This window comes from Myotis yumanensis, unplaced genomic scaffold (assembly GCF_028538775.1).
Source record: "Myotis yumanensis isolate MYYU_CA2020_CCGP unplaced genomic scaffold, mMyoYum1.0.hap1 SCAF_15, whole genome shotgun sequence".
Lineage (NCBI taxonomy): Eukaryota > Metazoa > Chordata > Mammalia > Chiroptera > Vespertilionidae > Myotis > Myotis yumanensis.
This window is the reverse complement of record NW_027223766.1, coordinates 47,284,238-47,304,062: the sequence shown is the minus strand read 5'-3', so window position 1 is coordinate 47,304,062 and position 19,825 is coordinate 47,284,238. Positions and strand designations below refer to the sequence as shown.

The 19,825-nt window shown below is 38.0% G+C and overlaps 2 protein-coding genes across 3 annotated transcripts in view; one reads left to right on the top strand and one right to left on the bottom strand.

Moving 5' to 3' along the window:
* SNTG1 (syntrophin gamma 1) overlaps window positions 1–3,314 on the bottom strand; it is a 121,334-nt gene extending 118,020 nt beyond the window's left edge. For both annotated transcript variants that reach the window (XM_070392300.1, XM_070392302.1), the window contains exon 1: window positions 3,096–3,314. The gene's annotated coding sequence lies outside the window, so the exon portion shown is untranslated. The remainder of the gene's footprint in view (window positions 1–3,095) is intronic.
* Window positions 3,315–3,546: 232 nt separating this feature from the next.
* On the top strand, window positions 3,547–16,151 carry OTUD6B (OTU deubiquitinase 6B). Its single transcript, XM_070392296.1, has 7 exons — window positions 3,547–3,658; window positions 4,260–4,411; window positions 6,839–6,919; window positions 8,600–8,912; window positions 9,691–9,752; window positions 12,621–12,727; window positions 13,504–16,151. The coding sequence occupies exons 1-7, from the start codon at window positions 3,577–3,579 to the stop codon at window positions 13,586–13,588; spliced, it is 882 nt and encodes a 293-aa protein (XP_070248397.1). The 5' UTR covers window positions 3,547–3,576; the 3' UTR covers window positions 13,589–16,151.
* Window positions 16,152–19,825: the final 3,674 nt, after the last annotated feature.

The window sequence follows — 19,825 nt, the reverse complement described above, 5'->3', positions numbered from 1 at the left end:
TTTCCCTCTCCCTCCTAATCAATATTTATAAAACCCCACTATATATATATATATATGCATCCATTCTATGGATTATTCCTTGGTATAACATAAGAGCTCCATTCCTGGGAGCACCACGCTGTTCTTTGATAGTCCTAAAAAAATCAGGGACAAGGACCAGAGGTGAAGGACATAGCCTTTATTACTGACACATGGAAAGACCCCATGGAAGCCAGGTGGGTAAGTTTCCGCCACACATGCTGCCACTAGTGAAGCTGAACTGCTAAGTCCCATCGGCCTGCTGACTGGCCACACGGAGGGCGCTGGCCAGTGCCATTGTTTCTCTACCACCCACACTTTCCCAACACAAGATTTTATAGAGTACAGAAAACAGAGAAAAACGGGTCATACAAGGGAAGGGGGATGTGCTTTCAAGCAAGCTATGTAAGGTCAAAACTGCTGGCTGTTTTCTTGACTTGGGAGCTGACTAGACTCCCAAGGTCGCACAGTCTGTAACTGATGGCCTTCATTATATTTCCCACGGGGTGGGAGGGAGAGTTGGAGCATGGGAATGGGCCTGTGTTCCCATTTACTAAACACTTGGTCACTACTTCTACACCTCAATTTCAAGACTGGATAGGTATATTGGTGTTCTTTAAAATATATTTTTATTGATTTCAGAGAGGAAGGGAGAGGGAGAGAGAAATAGAAACATCAATGATGAGAGAGAATCATTGACTGGCTGCCTCCTGCTTGCCCCCTACTGGGAATTGAGCCTGAAACTTGGGCTTATGCCCTGACAGGGAATAGAACCATGACTTCTTGGTGCATAGGCTGACACTCAACTACTGAACCACATCAGCTAGGTGGGGTTTTCATTTTTTATTAACATATTTTTCTAATTGTTTCTGGGCACTTCACGTTTCCTGTTAGAGATAAGGCTAGATGAATCCAATACCCACATCTGAACCATTTCAATATAATCTCTTAGCATTATTTTGAGCTAATTGGTTTATTGCATTTAAGTACAACTAGGTATTATGTATTAACCATTATTTTGTAATTGAAACAAAGACCCTATTTTAAAATCTCCTTTTCTGGGTTTTCTAATAAACTGTTTTTGTGTGGTACACTGTTTTGTTCCTTTTATGTTTATACCCTTCATAGCAAATTTTTTTTTATAATCTACTCACCTCTGTCCTTGTCTTTCATTTACTTAAATAATTTTATGAATTTATTTTTATAAGCAGGAATAACTTTATTTCTAGCCAATTAAAAAGTATGAATAACCTTCAAGCAAAATAAACAAAAAAAATCAATCATACAATTAACAGTTAGAAGAGCATTTACAGATTAGGTTTAGATGCTTTGAATTAAGCCCACAGACCCAAATCAGGAAGGCCAATGACAGTCACACTGAGGGAAAGCACTGACTCATCTTAAAAAGAATATATAAAAATCAGTAGTATAAATTATCATAAAACTAGAAAAGCCCTCTAAACCTTGAAACTTTTAAATTTAAAATAATTTCAATTAAAAAGCAACTTTCTCTCTCAGGTGTGAAATCATGTATACCAGAGTACATATTTTACCTTGGAAAATGATGTTTAATTCATTTATTATTTAATATGAATAAGCCCCAAAGATGGTAAGTTAAGCCTCCCTGTAACAAAGGCAACAATGTGACTTAACTAATTCTAAATGTATGCTTAGGAAAACATCGCATCCTCTTAAATATAAGTAACCAGTCATTTGTGATGATGCCTTAAAATGGCATTTTGCCCTATTACTCAGCTAAGGAAACCAAAGAGAAAGGTATTATCATCATAATCTGTTGATTGCATTTTCAGTTTATAGCTAGTCTGGATTCATGTGTTTCCATTCCTCTGCAGAGCAGTAGGCTCATAAAATTCTGGTAAATTTGCAACTTGTTTACTGTTTCTTCCAAATAGATGACTCTCATTTCTCTCAGATATTACCCTAAAAAGGCTCTGGGCCGGCTGCCTGCTTGACTACTGAGAAGCACCCTCCGGGGAGGCTGTTTCTGTCTTTGTACTTCTCCACAATTTCCATTTAATCTCTTCTGTAAGAGACGGTTAAAAGTACAAAAAGCGGATAAAAAAAAAATTCTATTAAAGCATCCTAGAAATGGCTTCATTGAGAAGCTATGAGACTTAAATGAGGAATTCTGAGCCGAATGGAGAATCCACCCTTCTCTACAAGGAACTGGGGAATCCTACTTTCGCCACAACACTAAAACCAATTTTGGTGTAATTATTTTCACTTCCCTTTTAACATAAAACTCCCATCTCTGTTCTGCTCAATATGGCTCCCAGGCAATGAAGGATGCTGGTTTGTGGGGGCAAAAACAACACAGGAGCCCCGGGTACCATTGACAGCAGGGAACTAACGAATCGACTTCTTCTTAGATACAGGAGCTACATATCCAGTGCTAAATACAAAACTAACCAAGCAAAGTTCAGCTAAGGTATGGGTTATTGGGGAGATCGATCGGCTGCCTCATGCCCACTCCTCAACAAGGGATGGACCCTGCCACCTGATCAGAAATTGAACCCATGACCCCTTGGTGCACAAGACGAGGCTCCAACCACTGAGCCACAGGGGCCAGGGCAAAGCTCTATTTTTAAAAATTTGAGCCCATTTGGCCGCCAGGATCCCTTCTACTGGGTATCTTTATTGTCAGGCCCCACAGGCAACAAAGGCAGGGTATTTATGAGGAAAGGAAGGGAAGCAATTACATGAACAGGAGCTTCTGTAGGTGCAGGTTAGCTAACACAGTGATGCTAATTCACGTGTTTAGTTTTTAGCCTGGTTTTATTGTCATCTTTGCAAACTATTGTTTGGATGCAATGCTGTTTTAGGCCGAGTCCAAAGGCCATTTTAACAAATTCCAAAGGTTTGAGGAGTAAGATCTGCGAGGCCCGCTGCCCTGGGGATGGCAGCTCAAACTCCATTTTAAAGTGCCTCTGTTGCTATTATTTTAAACACTTTTAAAACAATAAACAACTTACTACCTACTGTTTGATTGATTCAACGGAGGGATTCCTATTGATAGTTATCAACGGTTTTACTGACGTTTGATTTTTCTTTCTTACCTTTTCTTTTTTTTCTTTTTTTCTTACGTTTTCAATAGGCCTTCTTAGCCATGGAACCAAAAGTGAGATTTAAAAAAGCCATGGAACAAAAAAAAACCAAATTTCCAAAATGGTTCTCACTATGTCATCTCTGCGCGCCTCACATCAAGGCCCACAGCCCAGAGTGCAGCTTTCTGGCCCAAGAGGCTCCAGGCAGCGAGCTCATCCCTGCTCCCGCCGCGCCCTCCATCCTCAAAGCCCGCCCCGCGCCACCCGGCTCCCGCTCCCCTCCAGGGTGGGCGTGTCCCACTGCAGTGCGCATGTGCGAGCCTTCCGTTTTCCCCGCCTCCTCCTGCCAGAGATCCGGCCTATCCGGTTCCGCCTAGAAGGCGGGGCTAGCGCCAGCCTAGCCAATGGCGCGCGGGGTGAGGGGTGAAGGGTGGGAGGTGCCCGCCAGCCGGCGGCGCCGGCTTGTTCCTCCGAGTGCGGGCGCCGGGTGGACATGGAGGAAGACTTGGCAGACGAGTTGGACGAAGAGGAGCAGCTGGTGAGAAAGCAACGCAAAGAGAAGAAGGAGTTGCAAGGTGAGGGGGGTCGTGGCTTCGAATCCGCCTCGTCCCAGACTTCGCCAGAGTGGCCGGTGGGCGACTCCCTTTCGCCTCGCCTGCCCCGGAGTCTTTGAATCCTCTCATCCCCAGGGGCGCCCCCTTCTCGGCCCCGCGGTCCCCTGCCCCGCGCCCCTCGCGCGCCCCTCGAGTGCCGGGGCCTGAGACCCTCCACGCCGCCTGGGAGAACGAGCCCCACCTCCCTCCCGTCACCTGCCCCGTCACCTGCCCTTGACCCTCGTGGGTGCGTTTGGAAATATCTCACCTTAATTTGGGGGATCCGAAGCGGTGCTGGAAAAGGTGGAGACACTTCCGTCATTTTTATTTTTATTTTGTCGCCCGCCACGGCCAACTCACAGGGTCGTCGATGAGACTATCTGGAGGGCGGGGGCCACTCAGCTGCTTCCTGTGGCTCCTCTCGGTCCTTGTCGGGTTGCTCTGCACTCGCTCTTGTTTCCATAGTTACTTTTTCTCTACCCTCTCCCTTCACCATCCCCTTTATGTCTCATTAACTCTAACCCCTCGATTTTGGACTTAAAAAGTTTTTGTTTGTGTGTTTTTTTTTTTGGTGGATTTCCAGCCAGAATTCAAGGTATGAAGAATGCCGTTCCCAAGAATGACAAGAAGAGGAGGAAGCAGCTCACGGAAGACGTTGCTAAGCTGGAGGCAGACATGGAGCAGCGGCACAGAGAGGAGCTGGAGCAGCTGAAGCGGGCTTCCCAGGAGGCTCAGGTGGGTCTCTCCCCGCCCACGGTGCTGGACAGCAGGTGTCCACATCAACCGCATAAAATCGTACGTGTGGAGGGAGATGGAATCGCTCAGTCATGCCCAGGCGTTGCCTTCATTCTTTCTGTGGTCGAGTGTGTGTTTTTGTAAAGGGAGGTCAGCAAAAGAAGGGACACTTTCAACTCGTCCTTGCCCAGAAGACGGGCAGATGGGTAACGTGGACCAGAGGAGGCTTTCACCCAATGAAAGTTGGGAGGTCAGATGTGCGGCCCCCAAACTGCCATTAAGTATGGTTGTAACGTGGGTCCAGTTACTTAAACTTTTCCTGGGCACGCCCTGACTCTATCAGTGGATAGAGCGTCGGCCTGCGGACGGAAGGGTCCCAGGTTCGGTTCCGGTCAAGGGCATGTACCTTGGTGGCGGTCACATCCCCAGTGTGGGATGTGCAGGAGGCAGCTGATGGATGTTTCTCTCTCATCGATGTTTCTAGCTCTCTATTCCTCTCTGTAAAAAATCAATAAAAATATATATTTAAAAAAAAACAAAAACAAAAAAAACTTTTCCTGGGCATAAATTTCTCCAGATATCCTTATACTCTGCTGTTTGAGTAAAGGTACGGTCTGCATCAAGAGGGACAGTGAGTGTGAAATCACTTTGAAGGTGTAAAAGTGCTTTAGGGACAGGTAATGAAGGAAAACCTACTGGCTTCTTGGGTAAATTGGGGCATGCTGTCATCATTTTATTATTATAGCTAATAGGTGCTGTGTGCCACGCACTGTGTTGGCCATATTGCATGCAACATCTCGTGATGGTTCTCAGAGTAACACACGGAGGTATTACTTATGACATAAGCGCAGGTAACCCCATTTTCAAGTGGGAAACAGACTCCCCGAGATTAAGAACATTGTCCTGAATTCATAGCATCTGCTAAGTGCCAACGCCAGATGGGAACGTGGAGTTCTGTTACAATTTTGTATCGTGGGGTGGTTTATTGCTTGGGTTTTGGATATCAAAGGTCAGACCCCATAACCTCACTCCATTTCGGTAGCCAGAAAGTTCTTTATGTCTATGCAGAATTCTCCTGCCATAATTACATTTTATTTTGTTTGGTTCATTTTTGGTCTGCTGTTGACAGGGCTAAACAGCTTGTATGTACTGACTTACAGCAGTTGTTGTGTTAAACATAGTCTCATTTTCCTTAACTTTATTAGCCAGTCATCAAGATCCGGGCCTTCTGTGCCATTAGATATGTTATTGGCAGGTCACAAGTTTGGTGCTCCGGGTGTTTAATTGTGTTGTCACAATCATGGTGTTCCTATTTGTCTCCCCATCTTTTTAGTGAGATAGTTTTGTTTATTCTCTCAGGGCTTTTCGTTTTGAAATTTCTTTCCTGGGTTTCTAGGAACAAAAATCTTTGGTTCTTAAGCTACATATTACCCAACTGTTCAAATACAAACTGCCATTTTATTTTGGACTACTAACTTTTTCATTAACTTAAGCTTGTTTCCTTTCTGCAAGCTGCCTGAATTATGTCATTACTTTCTCTCTCTTTTTTTTTTTTTTCCAGATGCTTCTCTGTATCTTGCCTATTGTCAGTATGGCAATTTATACATTTTAACAGATTCCTCTGAAAAATATAAGAATACTAATTTCACTAAAGGTGATAACCACTCTTTGAAATCTTAATCTGATTTTGATATTTTGGTCATATTTTGGACTATAGCCTTGGCGAGTTATTAGAGGCACTGAATGTTCTGTGTGTATGTGTCATACTAAAAACTACCTTCACTTATTTGCAGTAATAAAATCCTAGCTACTAATCCTGATAGTTAAAAGGCTAACATCTTTTTTCTCCAGCAAGTACATGATCCCCATTTAATGTTTAAGATTCATTGTAATGTCTTGATGATATTTGTAAGTTAAATTCTACCTATAGTAGATGGGAAAGGATAGTAAAAACTCAACTTGTTCCCAGGGTCAAGAAGCAATGCTCATTAGGTTCTGGTTAATTATGTTAATGCCACATTTGTGGTTAAGAAGGTAGTAAAGAACTGAGCCAGCACGGGACCTTGTCTATCCTATGAGTACTAACATTTAGAGAAGGAAAGAGTAGAGTGCTGAATGTGTTGGCCTTTAAAAGCATTATTTAGATTAATGGGTGGGCATGCTAAGAAGGAAGAAAAGCATACAGGGATGAGCATTGTCTTGGAAGGCTCTAAAGAAACTTTTTGTGGATCTTGCAAATGTTCTCTTATAAAGAGAGAAAGGAGACAGAACTATGCTATCTAATACTGACCTACTGCTGTTACTCAAATTATGGGATTACACATATTTGTGATTTTCAATAATTGCTCTAATACTTTGAATACTAATTTAAAAATATTTTTTATTAACTAGTTAATGCTTCCTCTGTTTCTTTTCTTTTTTTTTTAGAGAGATTTTGATGCTGTTAACATTTCAAACTTGGTTCTTGAGAATCAGCCGCCTCGGATATCAAGAGCACAAAAGAGACGGGTATGGAAATCTTTTCACCAAGTATTTAAGTCAGTGCTGTGTGCTCAGTACTGTCTTACATGTTATATAAGAAGAGAGTAGGAAAAAATGATGGAGTTCTTTGTCAAAGGACCTGAACTAACATTCATGAAATTTAACACACTTAACCTACTGAGTTTCAACTAGGCCTAACCTACCGTAGGTGTTCTCAGAACACTTACATTCATCTACAGTTGGGCAAAATCATCTAACACAATGACTGCACTGTAGTGTATGGTTGTTTATCCTCATGGTCACTTGCTGCTGTCCGTCATCATGAAAAAGTATCCTACCACATATTGCTAGCCTGAGAAAAGATCAAATTCAAAATTTGAAGTAAGGTTTCCACTGAAAGTGCATGCTTTCATACTATCGTAAAGTCAAACAAATTTAAGTCGAACCTTTGTTAAGTCAGGACTGTTTGTAACTATCTTTTTTTCTCCAACCTCAGCTCTTGACATTTTTCTCTGGTATTCTAGCCATATGTGCTCTGTTCGTCTGTGTGACATATATTGCTTCTGGTTTTTCACCCTTCCTAGTCCAACTGTCAAGAATGTTTTCTCTTTTTTTCCAACCTTCTCATTCTACCTCCTATCTATCCTTCATATCACAAATCTCTCATTGACTCCCCCTTCTTTGCATACGCTTTATAGGAAGATTTCTTATGACATTTGAATAAGGAAGGCAAGTTACAGGATGTAATGTATACCATTTTTATTTTTAAAAAGTTCTGTTTTTTTACACATTTTCTATGAGTACATCTATATTTATTAAAATGCAAAGGAGGCCCTGGCCGGGTAGCTCAATTGGTTGGAGCATTCTCCCGATACGCCAAGGTTTAAGGTTCGATCCCCAGTTAGGGCACTACAGGAAACAACCAAGAATGTATAAGTAAGCAGAACAACAAGTCGATGTTTCTCTCTCTGTCTCTCTCCCTCTCCCCCTTTCCTTTCTCTCTAAAATCAACCAATAATTAATAAATAAATAAATGTATAGGAAAAAAAATCTGGAAGGCTAAACAACAGACCGCTAGAGCAGGCACTGGTATTGGTAGTGGTCCTTAAGGGGAACTTTAGTCTTACCTGTAATATTTTAATTTTTTACCTAGAAGAATATTTTTATCTGTTATGTGAATAAAATGTTTGTGTCTGTTTCACACACACATTTTCTTCAAAGCTAGATACATATAAGTAGAATTTCTGTTCCCTTCTAAAGGCTTTAGCATGTTAATCTACCACTGGTGTAGTGGTAAGTTACAAAGCTTGGTATGAGCCTGGACTTAAATTTGATAACGTGTGTGTTAGAACTAGGATAAGCCAGTCTTAGGACATTGAAATCAGTAAGTAAATTTTTCAGAAACTTGGCATGTAGGCATATAGTTTTTAAAAGTTTTTACATTTTTCAAGGAAAAACTTGAGGGCTTTTGTCCTAGTACAGAACTAGGTGCTGGGTATATACAGGTGAGAAAGGTAGTTTGTCCTAAAAAAGGAGTTCTCAGTATAGAAGATTCTACAAGTGATGATATCAGCAATAGGATAGTGCTTGTGGGAGAAGGAAGAAAGATGGAAAAGTGTTTTAAGAATCTTATCTTTCTATCTCCTTAATAAATGTAAATTAGTCCTCATTTGTATGAGTTAATTTCCTACGTTGTCCTCTTCTTAGGATAAAAAAGCCGCATTGGAAAAGGAGCAGAAAGAAAGGATAGCTGAAGCTGAAATTGAGAACTTACATGGAGCTAGACATGTAGAAAGTGAAAAACTTGCTCAAATATTGGCAGCTAGACAGTTGGAGATTAAACAGATTCCCTCGGATGGCCACTGTATGTATAGAGCCATTGAAGATCAGCTGAAAGAGCGGGAATGCCCTCTGACTGTAGCTGCCTTAAGAAGCCAAACTGCTAACTATATGCAAAGCCACATGGAAGACTTTCTGCCATTTTTAACAAATCCCAATACAGGAGATATGTATACTCCAGGTAATTTATTTCTCTTTACTATGTCTGGGTGTTGCAGTTGAGGTGGTTATTGTTAAATCAAATGCCTCCTGAGACAGAATAAGAAAAACTGGTATAATCCTTATGGGGGGAAAAGATCTCAAAATTTAGATAGAATTATTTTCTATAATTTTAATAGATATTAGTACAAGTTGCTGTACTGGAAGTTAATTTTTTAAGTATTTAATTCTGCAGTTAAAATATATTATTTTATATACGATGCTGATGCAAATAAGGTGTTTCCAAAATAATAAGTGGAGGCCCTATTGGATGCTACCTCTGAGAAAGGAGTTTCAACACATTTGTGCTTTTACTCTGATTCTCTTCGCACATTTCTTAAGATCTTACGGTGGAGCTGATTTTATAGAGGCTACATTTTTATTCTTTTGGCGTATTCTTTCAGGTGCAGCTTTAGGCTATAACGTACATGTCAAGGTAGTGAATAAGTTGACGATTTGGGGGAGTCATTGCTTGGGATAAGGAGAGGGAAGTAGGCTTGTTATGTAGTTAAGGCCCTTCCTTGGGTCTCAGACTGAGGGAGGGAAGCAGAAATGCTTTGCTCTTGGATGGAAGGTGGTGGAAAATTGTAGTGAATTAAGTTTGGATCTGTAAGTGGACTAAATTCTGGAGAGTACAGGTAGAGAAGGAGGAAGTTCAAATCTTGAGTAGTTTTATTAGGAATTGTAGAAACTATAAAGAGCGATTTTATAATAAGAGCTATGACAATTATTAAGTGCTATATTCTGTTTATCCTCTACAGAAGAGTTTGGAAAGTACTGTGATGATATTATAAACACAGCTGCATGGGGAGGCCAGCTGGAGGTAAGTTTAAATTGTTCATAGTGGTTGTGGATGGGTAACTTATTTCTAAATCCCAGACATTTTTCAGATGATCTCAGGTTTTCTTTGAAGATTCCTTTTCTTTGCTTACTTGCTGTCTCACTACTGACAAAGCATTGACTTGTAGGAAGGTAACATTTCTAGGCTTGTAAGTATGTACCTTCAGGGAGGGAATTACAGTTTCATTTTAAATAGCCCAGCGTTTGAGCTGTGGTTGGTGAGGCTAGTGTTGTGTCTTCCTTAGTGATTCCATTTGTGATGCTGCTACTGACAAAGTATTTGATTTTTTTTTTTTTTTTTTTTTTTTGACTTAGGAAAGTTAAGAGTTTACTCAGGTACAGTAATATTTACCCTAGTGGCTCAACTGATGAAAGTCAGTATTAGAAAAGTAACATATCAATTACATCAGAAATAGAAAACAGTATTTTTATTGAAATTACAGGTCAAGTCCTACCACACAAATCTATTACAAATGTGTCCTGAATTCCTAGTTGATAATGACCGACTGGCTTGTAAGTGTAAGAAAATATACCTTTAGACACTTGTAGGGATTTAAATGGGATCCTTTTTTTTTTAGTTCCAATTATTTATCTTACTTTGTTAACTTTGTTTTATTAAAATAAAATAAAACACCTAAGTGGTCCAAGATGATGAGACGGCCTGCATTATTAGAAAGTCAGGAGATGAGAGGGAAAGCTTTGGGTCCTGGCTTCTCCTTCCTCTTCTCAGTTTTGTGATTTTGCAGGAGTTAGTCAACCTGCTGTGCTCGAGTTTCCTAATTGTTGCATGGGGATAATAAAAACCCTGTGCATACTGGGTAGGTCATTTGTGGACACTAAATAAGGCAGGGAGTATATGCATAGGAGTTTGTAAGCTAAAATGCCAGGTGGATGAGTCTAGCAGTCTTATTAATATTGTGTAGTGACTAGGCATCTTGAATAGTTTGTGGCGGCTCTGAGTATTTCATTTTAAGAGCTATGTTGTCTAGCTCTAGCTGGTTTGGCTCAGAGGATAGAGCGTCAGCCTGTGGACTGAAGGGTCCCAGGTTCAATTCCGGTCAAGGGCACATGCCCAGGTTGCAGGCTCGATCCCCAGTGTGGGGCGTGCAGGAGGCAGCCGATCAATGATTCTCTCTCATCATTGATGTTTCTGTCTCTCCCTCTCCCTTCTTCTCTGAAATCAATTTTTATACATATAAAGATATTTTTAAAGAGCTATGTTGTCTCAAGGTATTCCTTGAATGCTTCTGCAAAATCTTATTCTGAGTAGTGCTATATCTGTACCTCTTCTAGTCACCAGGGGGAACTGCCCATTAATTTGTGTGCCTCTCCTGGGTCTCTAGAACTCAAGAAGTTTCCACAGTAGCTTTGTCACTATGTAAGAAGTATTAAAGATGCTTGAACTTTCTTATAAAAATCCCAAGTTAATATGAGAATTAAAGACCTAAGTGACTCTTTATAAATTCAGAAGAACCTTTTAAAAATCCTTTGAAGGACATTTCTCATAAATGTTCCTTTCTGAATCCATTTGAAATAAGATTTGCTGTTTTTTCTTTTTTTAAAGAATGTTTTTTTATTGATTTCAGAGAGGAAGGGAGAGGGAAAGATAGAAACATCAGTGATGAGAGAGAATCATTGATCAACTGCCTCCTGTTCGACCTCTACTGGGGATCGAGCCCGTAACCAACCGGGAATCAAACTATGACCTCCTGGTTCATAGGTTTATGCTCAACTGCTGAGCAACACTGACTGGGCAAGATTTGCTATTTTTTTCAATGGGGTAAATTTAAATTATGGTTGAAAAAAATTTCTGAAGACTGGGAAGAGATGTTAAGGTTTTTTAAAATGTTATTTTAGGTATGAGAAAAAAGTGCCTTGGAGAAACATTTTATGATAGAGTATGAAAACATAGAACCTTTTTCAGATTCCTGAAGTAATTTCTTACTTTGGTTTAAAACTTTCTAAAAGGACCACATTTTAGACAGATTAATGGGGCCAATACATAGATCAAGGCCCTACATTAAAGATTTTCAAATTTGTTTATGAACTTCCTCAGTTTGCAAGTCATTTTATTTCCTTGTTCATGACTTTAGGCAGGCCTCTTAACCATTCTCTGCATCAAATTCTAGGTCTTTAAAATAAGTATAATAAAAAAATAAGTATAACAGTATTGTTCCATAAGGTTATGTGAAGATTGATTGTATTACTAACTCTTATTCATCCACTTTTAGTTCTAATTTTATGTCCTGTGGTATAAAATTACTTAAACTTGTGTACTAATTAGTTGGAAATTCCATGAAACAGTAGTGCAGTTCAGATACATATCTCATTCTATTTGCACCTTGAAAATTACAGAGCAGAGGCTGTCAACCCTAGTTGTACATTACAGTCATCTGAAAAGCTTTAAGAAAAATAAACCTCCTATTCTGCGCTGTTCCCTCTTTTGCCCCCTTTCCCTCCAAAATTGTAATTGATTTGGCCTGGTGCTCTAACAATGATTTTTTTAAAAACTTTTTATTATGGAAATTCTCAAAAGTAAAGAGTCTATATAATGAGCCCAATCTACCCATTCCTTCACTTTATTTACTATGACATTGATCTTTCTAAGAAGCTATCATGTAGTCAGGGTTTGAAGCTTTCGAATTCGATATAATAAATATTATGTTTGTTTGTTAATTTAACAAATATGTATATAAGTGCCTACTGTGTGCCAGGTTCTTAGTGTATAGTGATAAACAGAGAATCCCTGCTCTGAATGATTGCCCTGTTCATGAATACCTCAGTAGTTTATGATTTCAATAAGATTTATACTTTTATTTATTTTTATACTAATACATTTTCTTTCCTATAGCTAAGAGCCCTGTCTCATATTTTACAAACACCAATAGAGATAATACAGGCAGATTCTCCTCCTATTGTAGTTGGCGAAGAATATCCAAACAAACCATTAATACTTGTGTAAGTATCTAGAAATGTCTACTGTTTTATTTTTCATAATTAAGACAAAAAGGATTATTGAAATATTTTAGGTTGTTGTTGATTAATTAAAAAAACACCTATGCTCAGCAGAATTAAATAAGCTTGTTTATGTTAAAGACAATTGTAGAATTAAAAAGCATTGCCAAAATGTGAGATTTAGATAATTATTTAAATCTATAGTGATTTATTTTTGCATATGAGTTAATAATAAAATAATTTCTAAAGGTTAGAAAGTTTTAGGATTAGTTTGAATATTGTTCTGAGTTGACAATAATGCTAAAAGTTTTAACAAGTGAAAAAACAAATATATTCACGTTGCCTGATTGTTTATTCTTTAGATATCTTTTTCTTCATATTGTAAAAGTATTTTTACATGACTGAGAAGTCTCCTGAAACACAGCATGGAGAGTTTGCTATCGGCTTTAGTGTTCATTAGATAAACCTACTAAGGTGGTCATTAATGGTTTGGATTTAGGTAAAAATTTTAAGCTTATTGAGTACTCAGAATTTCAATCTTTTTTCCCCCCTCTAATGATTGTGTTTTATTAAGGACTTAAACTCAGCAGACATGGTTAAAGATCTTATAATTTTCACATGCTGTTGAACTTTTTAAGTAATATGCTTATGCAGTTTATTGAATGATACATCTGTGGAGTGATTCATTCAGAGGGCGTGGTGTTATATGCATAATAAACATTTATATACAAAGAATTACCTTCATCAAAACCAGTAATTTCTTTTTCTTTTTCTTTCAGATATATGAGACACGCATATGGCTTAGGAGAACATTACAATTCTGTCACGTGGTTGGTGAACAAAGTTACTGAAAACTGCAGCTAGTTTACAGAGTGTTGCACAATTATGTTTTTGTACAGTGTGCCAATATGAGTATTTATACCAAGTGCTGGATTGTTTTAAACGTTACTAAAAAAACAATTACTTTAAATCAGTTTTATGGCATAGCTGCTAATAGGTTTTTAAAAAAAATGTCAGAGATAAACTTTAACCAGTATCCCCTTACTGGTATTTTAAACACTTGTACGTCCATTGTGGAGAGCATCATTCATAGGCCAAGATGCAACCCTATTTGCTTATATTTTTTATTAATATGGGATCCTGAACATTCTGTTGAAATAAATCTTAATGTTTTATTAAAAGCTTTCAGTAACCATTTCAGTGTAATTTTTCTTGAAGATTGCAATACTGTGGGGATGGTGACAGCAAATTTAATTTATCCTTATAAAGAAACTTGATTGCAGTAACCTTGGTATTAGTGAAATTAATGCTGTGAAGCTTTTTTATTACCCCATCAAAGTGCAGCCAAGAAGCTTGTTTTAATGATTAAGAATTTTAAAATGTTTTTTCTCAGATGGGAATCAGTTGTTAAAACTTTAAGAAATGAGACAGATTCAAAATATATAGGTGTTCCCTATCAGATTTAAACCTGTAAAGAATTATAGATTAGCCTTTTATTTTTGTGTCATTTTAAAGGTCCCAACATACTAATGTCTGATTAATTTGTTACTACTTGCTGTTTCTTAAACTTCTGATTTTCAGAACTACAAATGTTTGTACTCTTTGTGGTGTTTTCTCCTTCACTGCTCAGCTGCTTTGCTTTCCTTGCACTTTTTTCCACTGAGAAACGATTTGTGACCTCTCTTACTCATGAACTTCTACAAGTTGAAGCAGCACTGTCAAAAGTGTCCAAGGCCAAATATACTTCAAATCCTTCCTCTTTCCCAATTTCTCTTACAAAACCTTTCTCTTTTTGCTTCATTCTCTAGGATTAAAAGAAAGCCTTTTTTACTGTTATTTTGTTAGCCTTTTAATGTCCCCTTTCCATACCCTGAAGTATTTGAGAATGTTTGTATCACATGTATGGATCAAGCTGAAAGCCACTCTTTAGGAGCCAGACTGTGTAGTAAAAATCAGTATATAATACCTTTTGGTGTGAATGATTTATCTAGCTCAGATTTCAAGTTACACATAACAGTATTCCTTCTAAGAAGATAGTACTCATATATACAAATGTGTCTGGTAATTTGATAAGAAAGTATTATGAAAATTACACTTTTTTTATTAGATCCGTCTTTCCCCAATTAGAAAAAGCTAGTACCATTTAGCATGAAGTTTATAATATTTGAATTTTTGCTTTATGAATGCAACTAATATTTGCAGTTAAATATCAGGTTTATATATTAAAAATGGGTGTCAGTCTCATTGATGATGTGGGAAGCTGGTCAACTAGAGTAAGTAAGTACTACATGAAGGTGTTCCATTCAAGAGATTAAAAGCCATTCTGCTGCCAAGCAAAATACATTCTGAAGGCTGCCTGTTTTGAGACCTGAGTTTTCTTGGGGCTCTGAAATTGATAAAATAATGAAATTATAAAATACTAATCATACTGCCTTTATTTTGAAGTAACCTATTGCTTTAAAATTAAAAGATAAGCATTAAGTAATAAAATAAGGTATCATGAAACCTAGTTATTATGAATTTCATCTACATTTAAAGCATTGGAAAATACCTTATTGGTAACTTTTTTTTTTTCTAACAAGATGAGTGGCATTTTCTTGATTATAGGTTTATTTTTAATTTGTATAATTTTTTAAAATTTATCTTCATTATTGAATGTATTACAGATGTCCTCCCTTCCCCCCCCCATTGTCTCCCTCCAACCTGTTCATGCCCCCTCCCCAGGCCTTCCCCACGCTATTATCTGTGTCCATGGGCTATGCATATGTGTATATAACTTCATTGGTTAACCTCTTACCCACCACCGCCCCTCTGAAATATGTCATCTTTAAATGATTGATATGGTTATGAACAGCATTTGTATGGTTAGCTCTGTTTGTTTTTTTTTCCATAAAACTTTTCAGCGGTTCTCAACCTGTGGGTCGAGACCCCTTTGGCGGTCGAACAACCCTTTCACAGGGGTCACCTAAGACCATCCTGCACATCAGATATTTACATTACGATTCATAACAGTAGCAACATTACAGTTATGAAGTAGCAACGAAAATAATTTTATGGTTGGGTCACAACATGAGGAACTGTATTTAAAGGGCCAGAAGGTTGAGAACCACTGCTTTAGATAAAAATCATTTTAGCTCTAACCTAAAATTGAAGTATTTAAAAAATGGTAGATGTTAGTTTAAAAGCAGATATACTAATTTCGTTTGCTGTGTAATGATAATACAGTGGAAGTTTCATAAGCTTTCTTTTGCTTTAACTCAAAAAGTATGTCAGAATTCTGGAATGTGCTAAGTCAAGAATTTTATCCACTTAAATATGTTTACAACTTGTATAAAGCAAGAAAGAATGTGTATAACTATAGCGAGCAGTATAGTTTTGTTCATATTATCTGTTTGCCAAAAGAAGAATAAAATATGAATTCAATAAACATTTGTTTAAATTGTTATTTGTTAACACCTTTATATTATAGAAATAGAGAAAACTCAGTTTGTTTTAGAATTATATCCAGCCTATACTAGTATATTGTCCTCACATATAATTGAAAGTAATACAATAACATATTCTTGCATTTAAAAAATTTGGAATAAATATATTATGCCCCAAACAGAATGAGGGAAGTAGTGAAATAATAGCCATTTAAGGCATGGCTCTTGGAAATCAGGTTGGAATTTTGGATATTTTAAAATAATGAAGGTTTATTTAGGCCTTCGGGCAAGTGACTCAGAATATTCTCAGACTGGTGGGTGTTGAAAAAAAGACAAACGATTAATTAGTGTGCAAGAATGTGAAGCAGTAAGAAGGAAGTTTGTGCAAATTAATGCTGGCACAGATTTGTTAATATACTGTCTTGGTACAAGTTGTCATGAACTAGGTAAAGGAGCCGATCAGTTGTTTTTTCTGAGAATTTAATTAGCAATTTTATACTGTTTTTGCTTATTGAACAAATGAGAGTGTTTTTTCTTCCTGTCAAGTATGTTTTAACAGTTGATTCTTCTACTTTGTCTTGTTTAAAATAGTCTCTTTGCATCTTGTAGAAATAATAGAACTCGTGGGGTTTCTAATACTTTTTTCAAGGTAAGATTTAGGAAGCAAACAAAGTTCTTGTCCTTTACCCCATTGTTTTTCTCTCCTACTTGAAGGCCTTTGAGCTGCCATTCAAAGTTGAATATTTCACCCAACCTGCTTCATCTAGCCTACTGTCCTCCTGTCTTCAGCTTAAACAGCACCTACCTTGGCAAGCTACCCAGAATCCTGCCACCCAGGTGGGTAGGTACCCCACTTAATGCATATTTCTAATGACTACTCACTTGAAATTAGCTATTGTATTTAGTTTGTTATTGTTGCTTATTATTGCTGTTATCTTCTACTCTTTAAATGCTTAGAAATAACTTGCTCACTATTATAATATTCAGCACATTGCCTGGCCTACATATTAAGTGCTTAATAAGTGTTTGTTGACAGTCTTAAGATCAGTTGAAAGAATAGTATATGGCCGAAACCGGTTTGGCTCAGTGGATAGAGCGTCGGCCTGCGGACTGAAAGGTCCCAGGTTCGATTCCGGTCAAGGGCATGTACCTGGGTTGTGGGCACATCCCCAGTAGGAGATGTGCAGGAGGCAGCTGGTCGATGTTTCTCTCTCATCGATGTTTCTAACTCTCTATCTCTCTCCCTTCCTCGCTGTAAAAATTCAATAAAATATATTAAAAAAAAAAAAAAAAAGAAAGAATAGTATATGACTAAGGAATTGTCATTGGGTTAATGGACTGTTAGGAGAAGTGAGAGATACTGACTTATAATAGTGCTTCTTCATAAAAGGGCTGCTTTCTAATTTACTTTGCCTTTGGGTGAATTCTTAAAACTTCTGGTCTCTTGTGGAATGGAAGTCAAGAGAGCTTTCTTTTTTCTTAACTTCTGATAGTGTGTGACGGTTAATTTATACCTCATGTGTCAGTTAGGACAATTTGATTTTAATGAATTTGTTAAATATAAAGGTCCTTTAAAATAAGTGTACATACTAAAAATATATTAAAAAGGTTGTTAATATACTTACCATGAAGTTTATAGTTGTCTTATTTCATTATAATTGGTATGCCTATATGTCTTATTGAAACTCACTGCCTTTCTACAAGATTGCTGAATGTATCAATTCTTTAAACAGGGATGACTTATAATCCTCCTGATTTTTCTTCTGTCACTCTTGTCTTGACAAAAGGAAACACCTATTAATGTTTGTAATCTTAACAAATACAGTATCAACATGGGGATTAATGAGAGCCTGAATGCATGAGTTTGATGAGCAAAAATAACGACCTTGTCTTAACTTACTGTTTTTATTTTATTTAATTAATTAATTAATTTATTTTTTTAACATATATTTTATTGATTTTTCACAGAGAGGAAGGGAGAGGGATAGAGAGTTAGAAACATCGATGAGAGAGAAACATCGATCAGCTGCCTCCTGCACATCTCCTACTGGGGAGGTGCCCGCAACCCAGGTACATGCCCTTGACCGGAATCGAACCTGGGACCTTTCAGTTCGCAGGCCGATGCTCTATCCACTGAGCCAAACCGGTTTCGGCTTAACTTACTGTTTTTAAAACAGGCATTTCTCCCCCCATCAAATCAGAAAGGCTTTACACACCTACCTCAGAGTGTTTCTCCACAGTGACACTATTGGCTTTGTGAGCTGGGTAATTCCTTGTTGTGGAGGCTGTCTGCATATTATAAGATGGCCAACAGCATTTCTGGTCGGTACCAACTCAGTGCCAGCAGCAGATGTGAGGGGGAGATAGGTCCACACATTGCTATTCATTTAACCCTGTGGTTTTGAACTATTTATCTTCTTCAACCAGTACCTGTGTTTTAGCTTCTATTACTCCAATGAATCTGCTTCTAAAACTAGTACCGGTGACCACTTACCTGTCCTTATCTTATTTCTGCTGCATTTCTCAGTAGACTGCTCCTTGAAATTCTCTGACTTTTCATAACACACCTTACTGGTTCCTCCTTCTTCATCTTAGTCTTTGTTCTGGGCTGTGCCTCTTCCTCTGACTTTCTTTCAGGTTGTTACCCTTGATCATCTTTTCCTCACTCTACACCAGAGCTTCCCAATGAGAGGACTGAGTGTGTCCCAGAGGTATATTTTACTTGGACCATTAAGTGATTTAAAGAAAAAAAGGTCAGTCAGTTGGTAGTGTTAAAGAACTGGAAGATTTCACTTAAAAGCCATATTTCTGGTTTTTTAAAAAAAATTAGAACGGTCATCACCACAGGGCCAGGACTTGGTCTTGTCAGCATTCACCACTGCAAGCTTTAGACAGGGCATGCGCATTTTCTGTTCATTCCCCACCATTCCTACCTGGCCTGCTAACTTCCATTCCATGCCTCGGGCAAGAATGCCCATTTCCCGAGCCAAAGTATTGCTTGGCATCTTCTTCTACCACTCCCCTTTCTGTTTCTCTTTTGCTTTCATTCTAGCCTTCATTAGACTTTGTAGATGATTAGTTATCTTATTGGACCTGGCTTTACCTCACTGTTCTATTTTTTCACTGTTCATTTCTAGTTTTAATTTAATTACTCTGTTTTCTTGTTTACTTTTTGCAGAAGCTTCAAAAAACTATGTGTGATGTATATGCATCTGTGCATGTGTAAGTAGAATCACAGAGGTTCATCCAACCTAGTAGTAATCAAATATTGGTCTGTAAGTTGAAACCATTGGCAAAATAAGAAAATTTAAGTGCTTTTACTTGCCAAAAGTAAGAGTTGGTAGCTGTATTTTTCATAGGTTGCTTCCTGTTTTAAAGTCTGTGAACCCCTAACATATTTCTAATCTCATGACCAACTGAGAATTCTTTGTAGAACGTCTCTGACAGATCTCACCTAGCCCCTTATATTGAGAGTGCACTCAGGTATCTAAGCAGATGAAGTAGTGATTGATAACAAGATAGAGAATGCAGGTGGCTATAGGGAGACAAGGCTTTGGCACAGAAGGCATATGTTAGCACCTTGTATTAGTCCCGAGAATAGAGTTATGCTTGCATGCTTGAGATTTGTTAACAAAATAGCAATCTGAATTTAAATGTCTATGTGAGGTTGTACAAA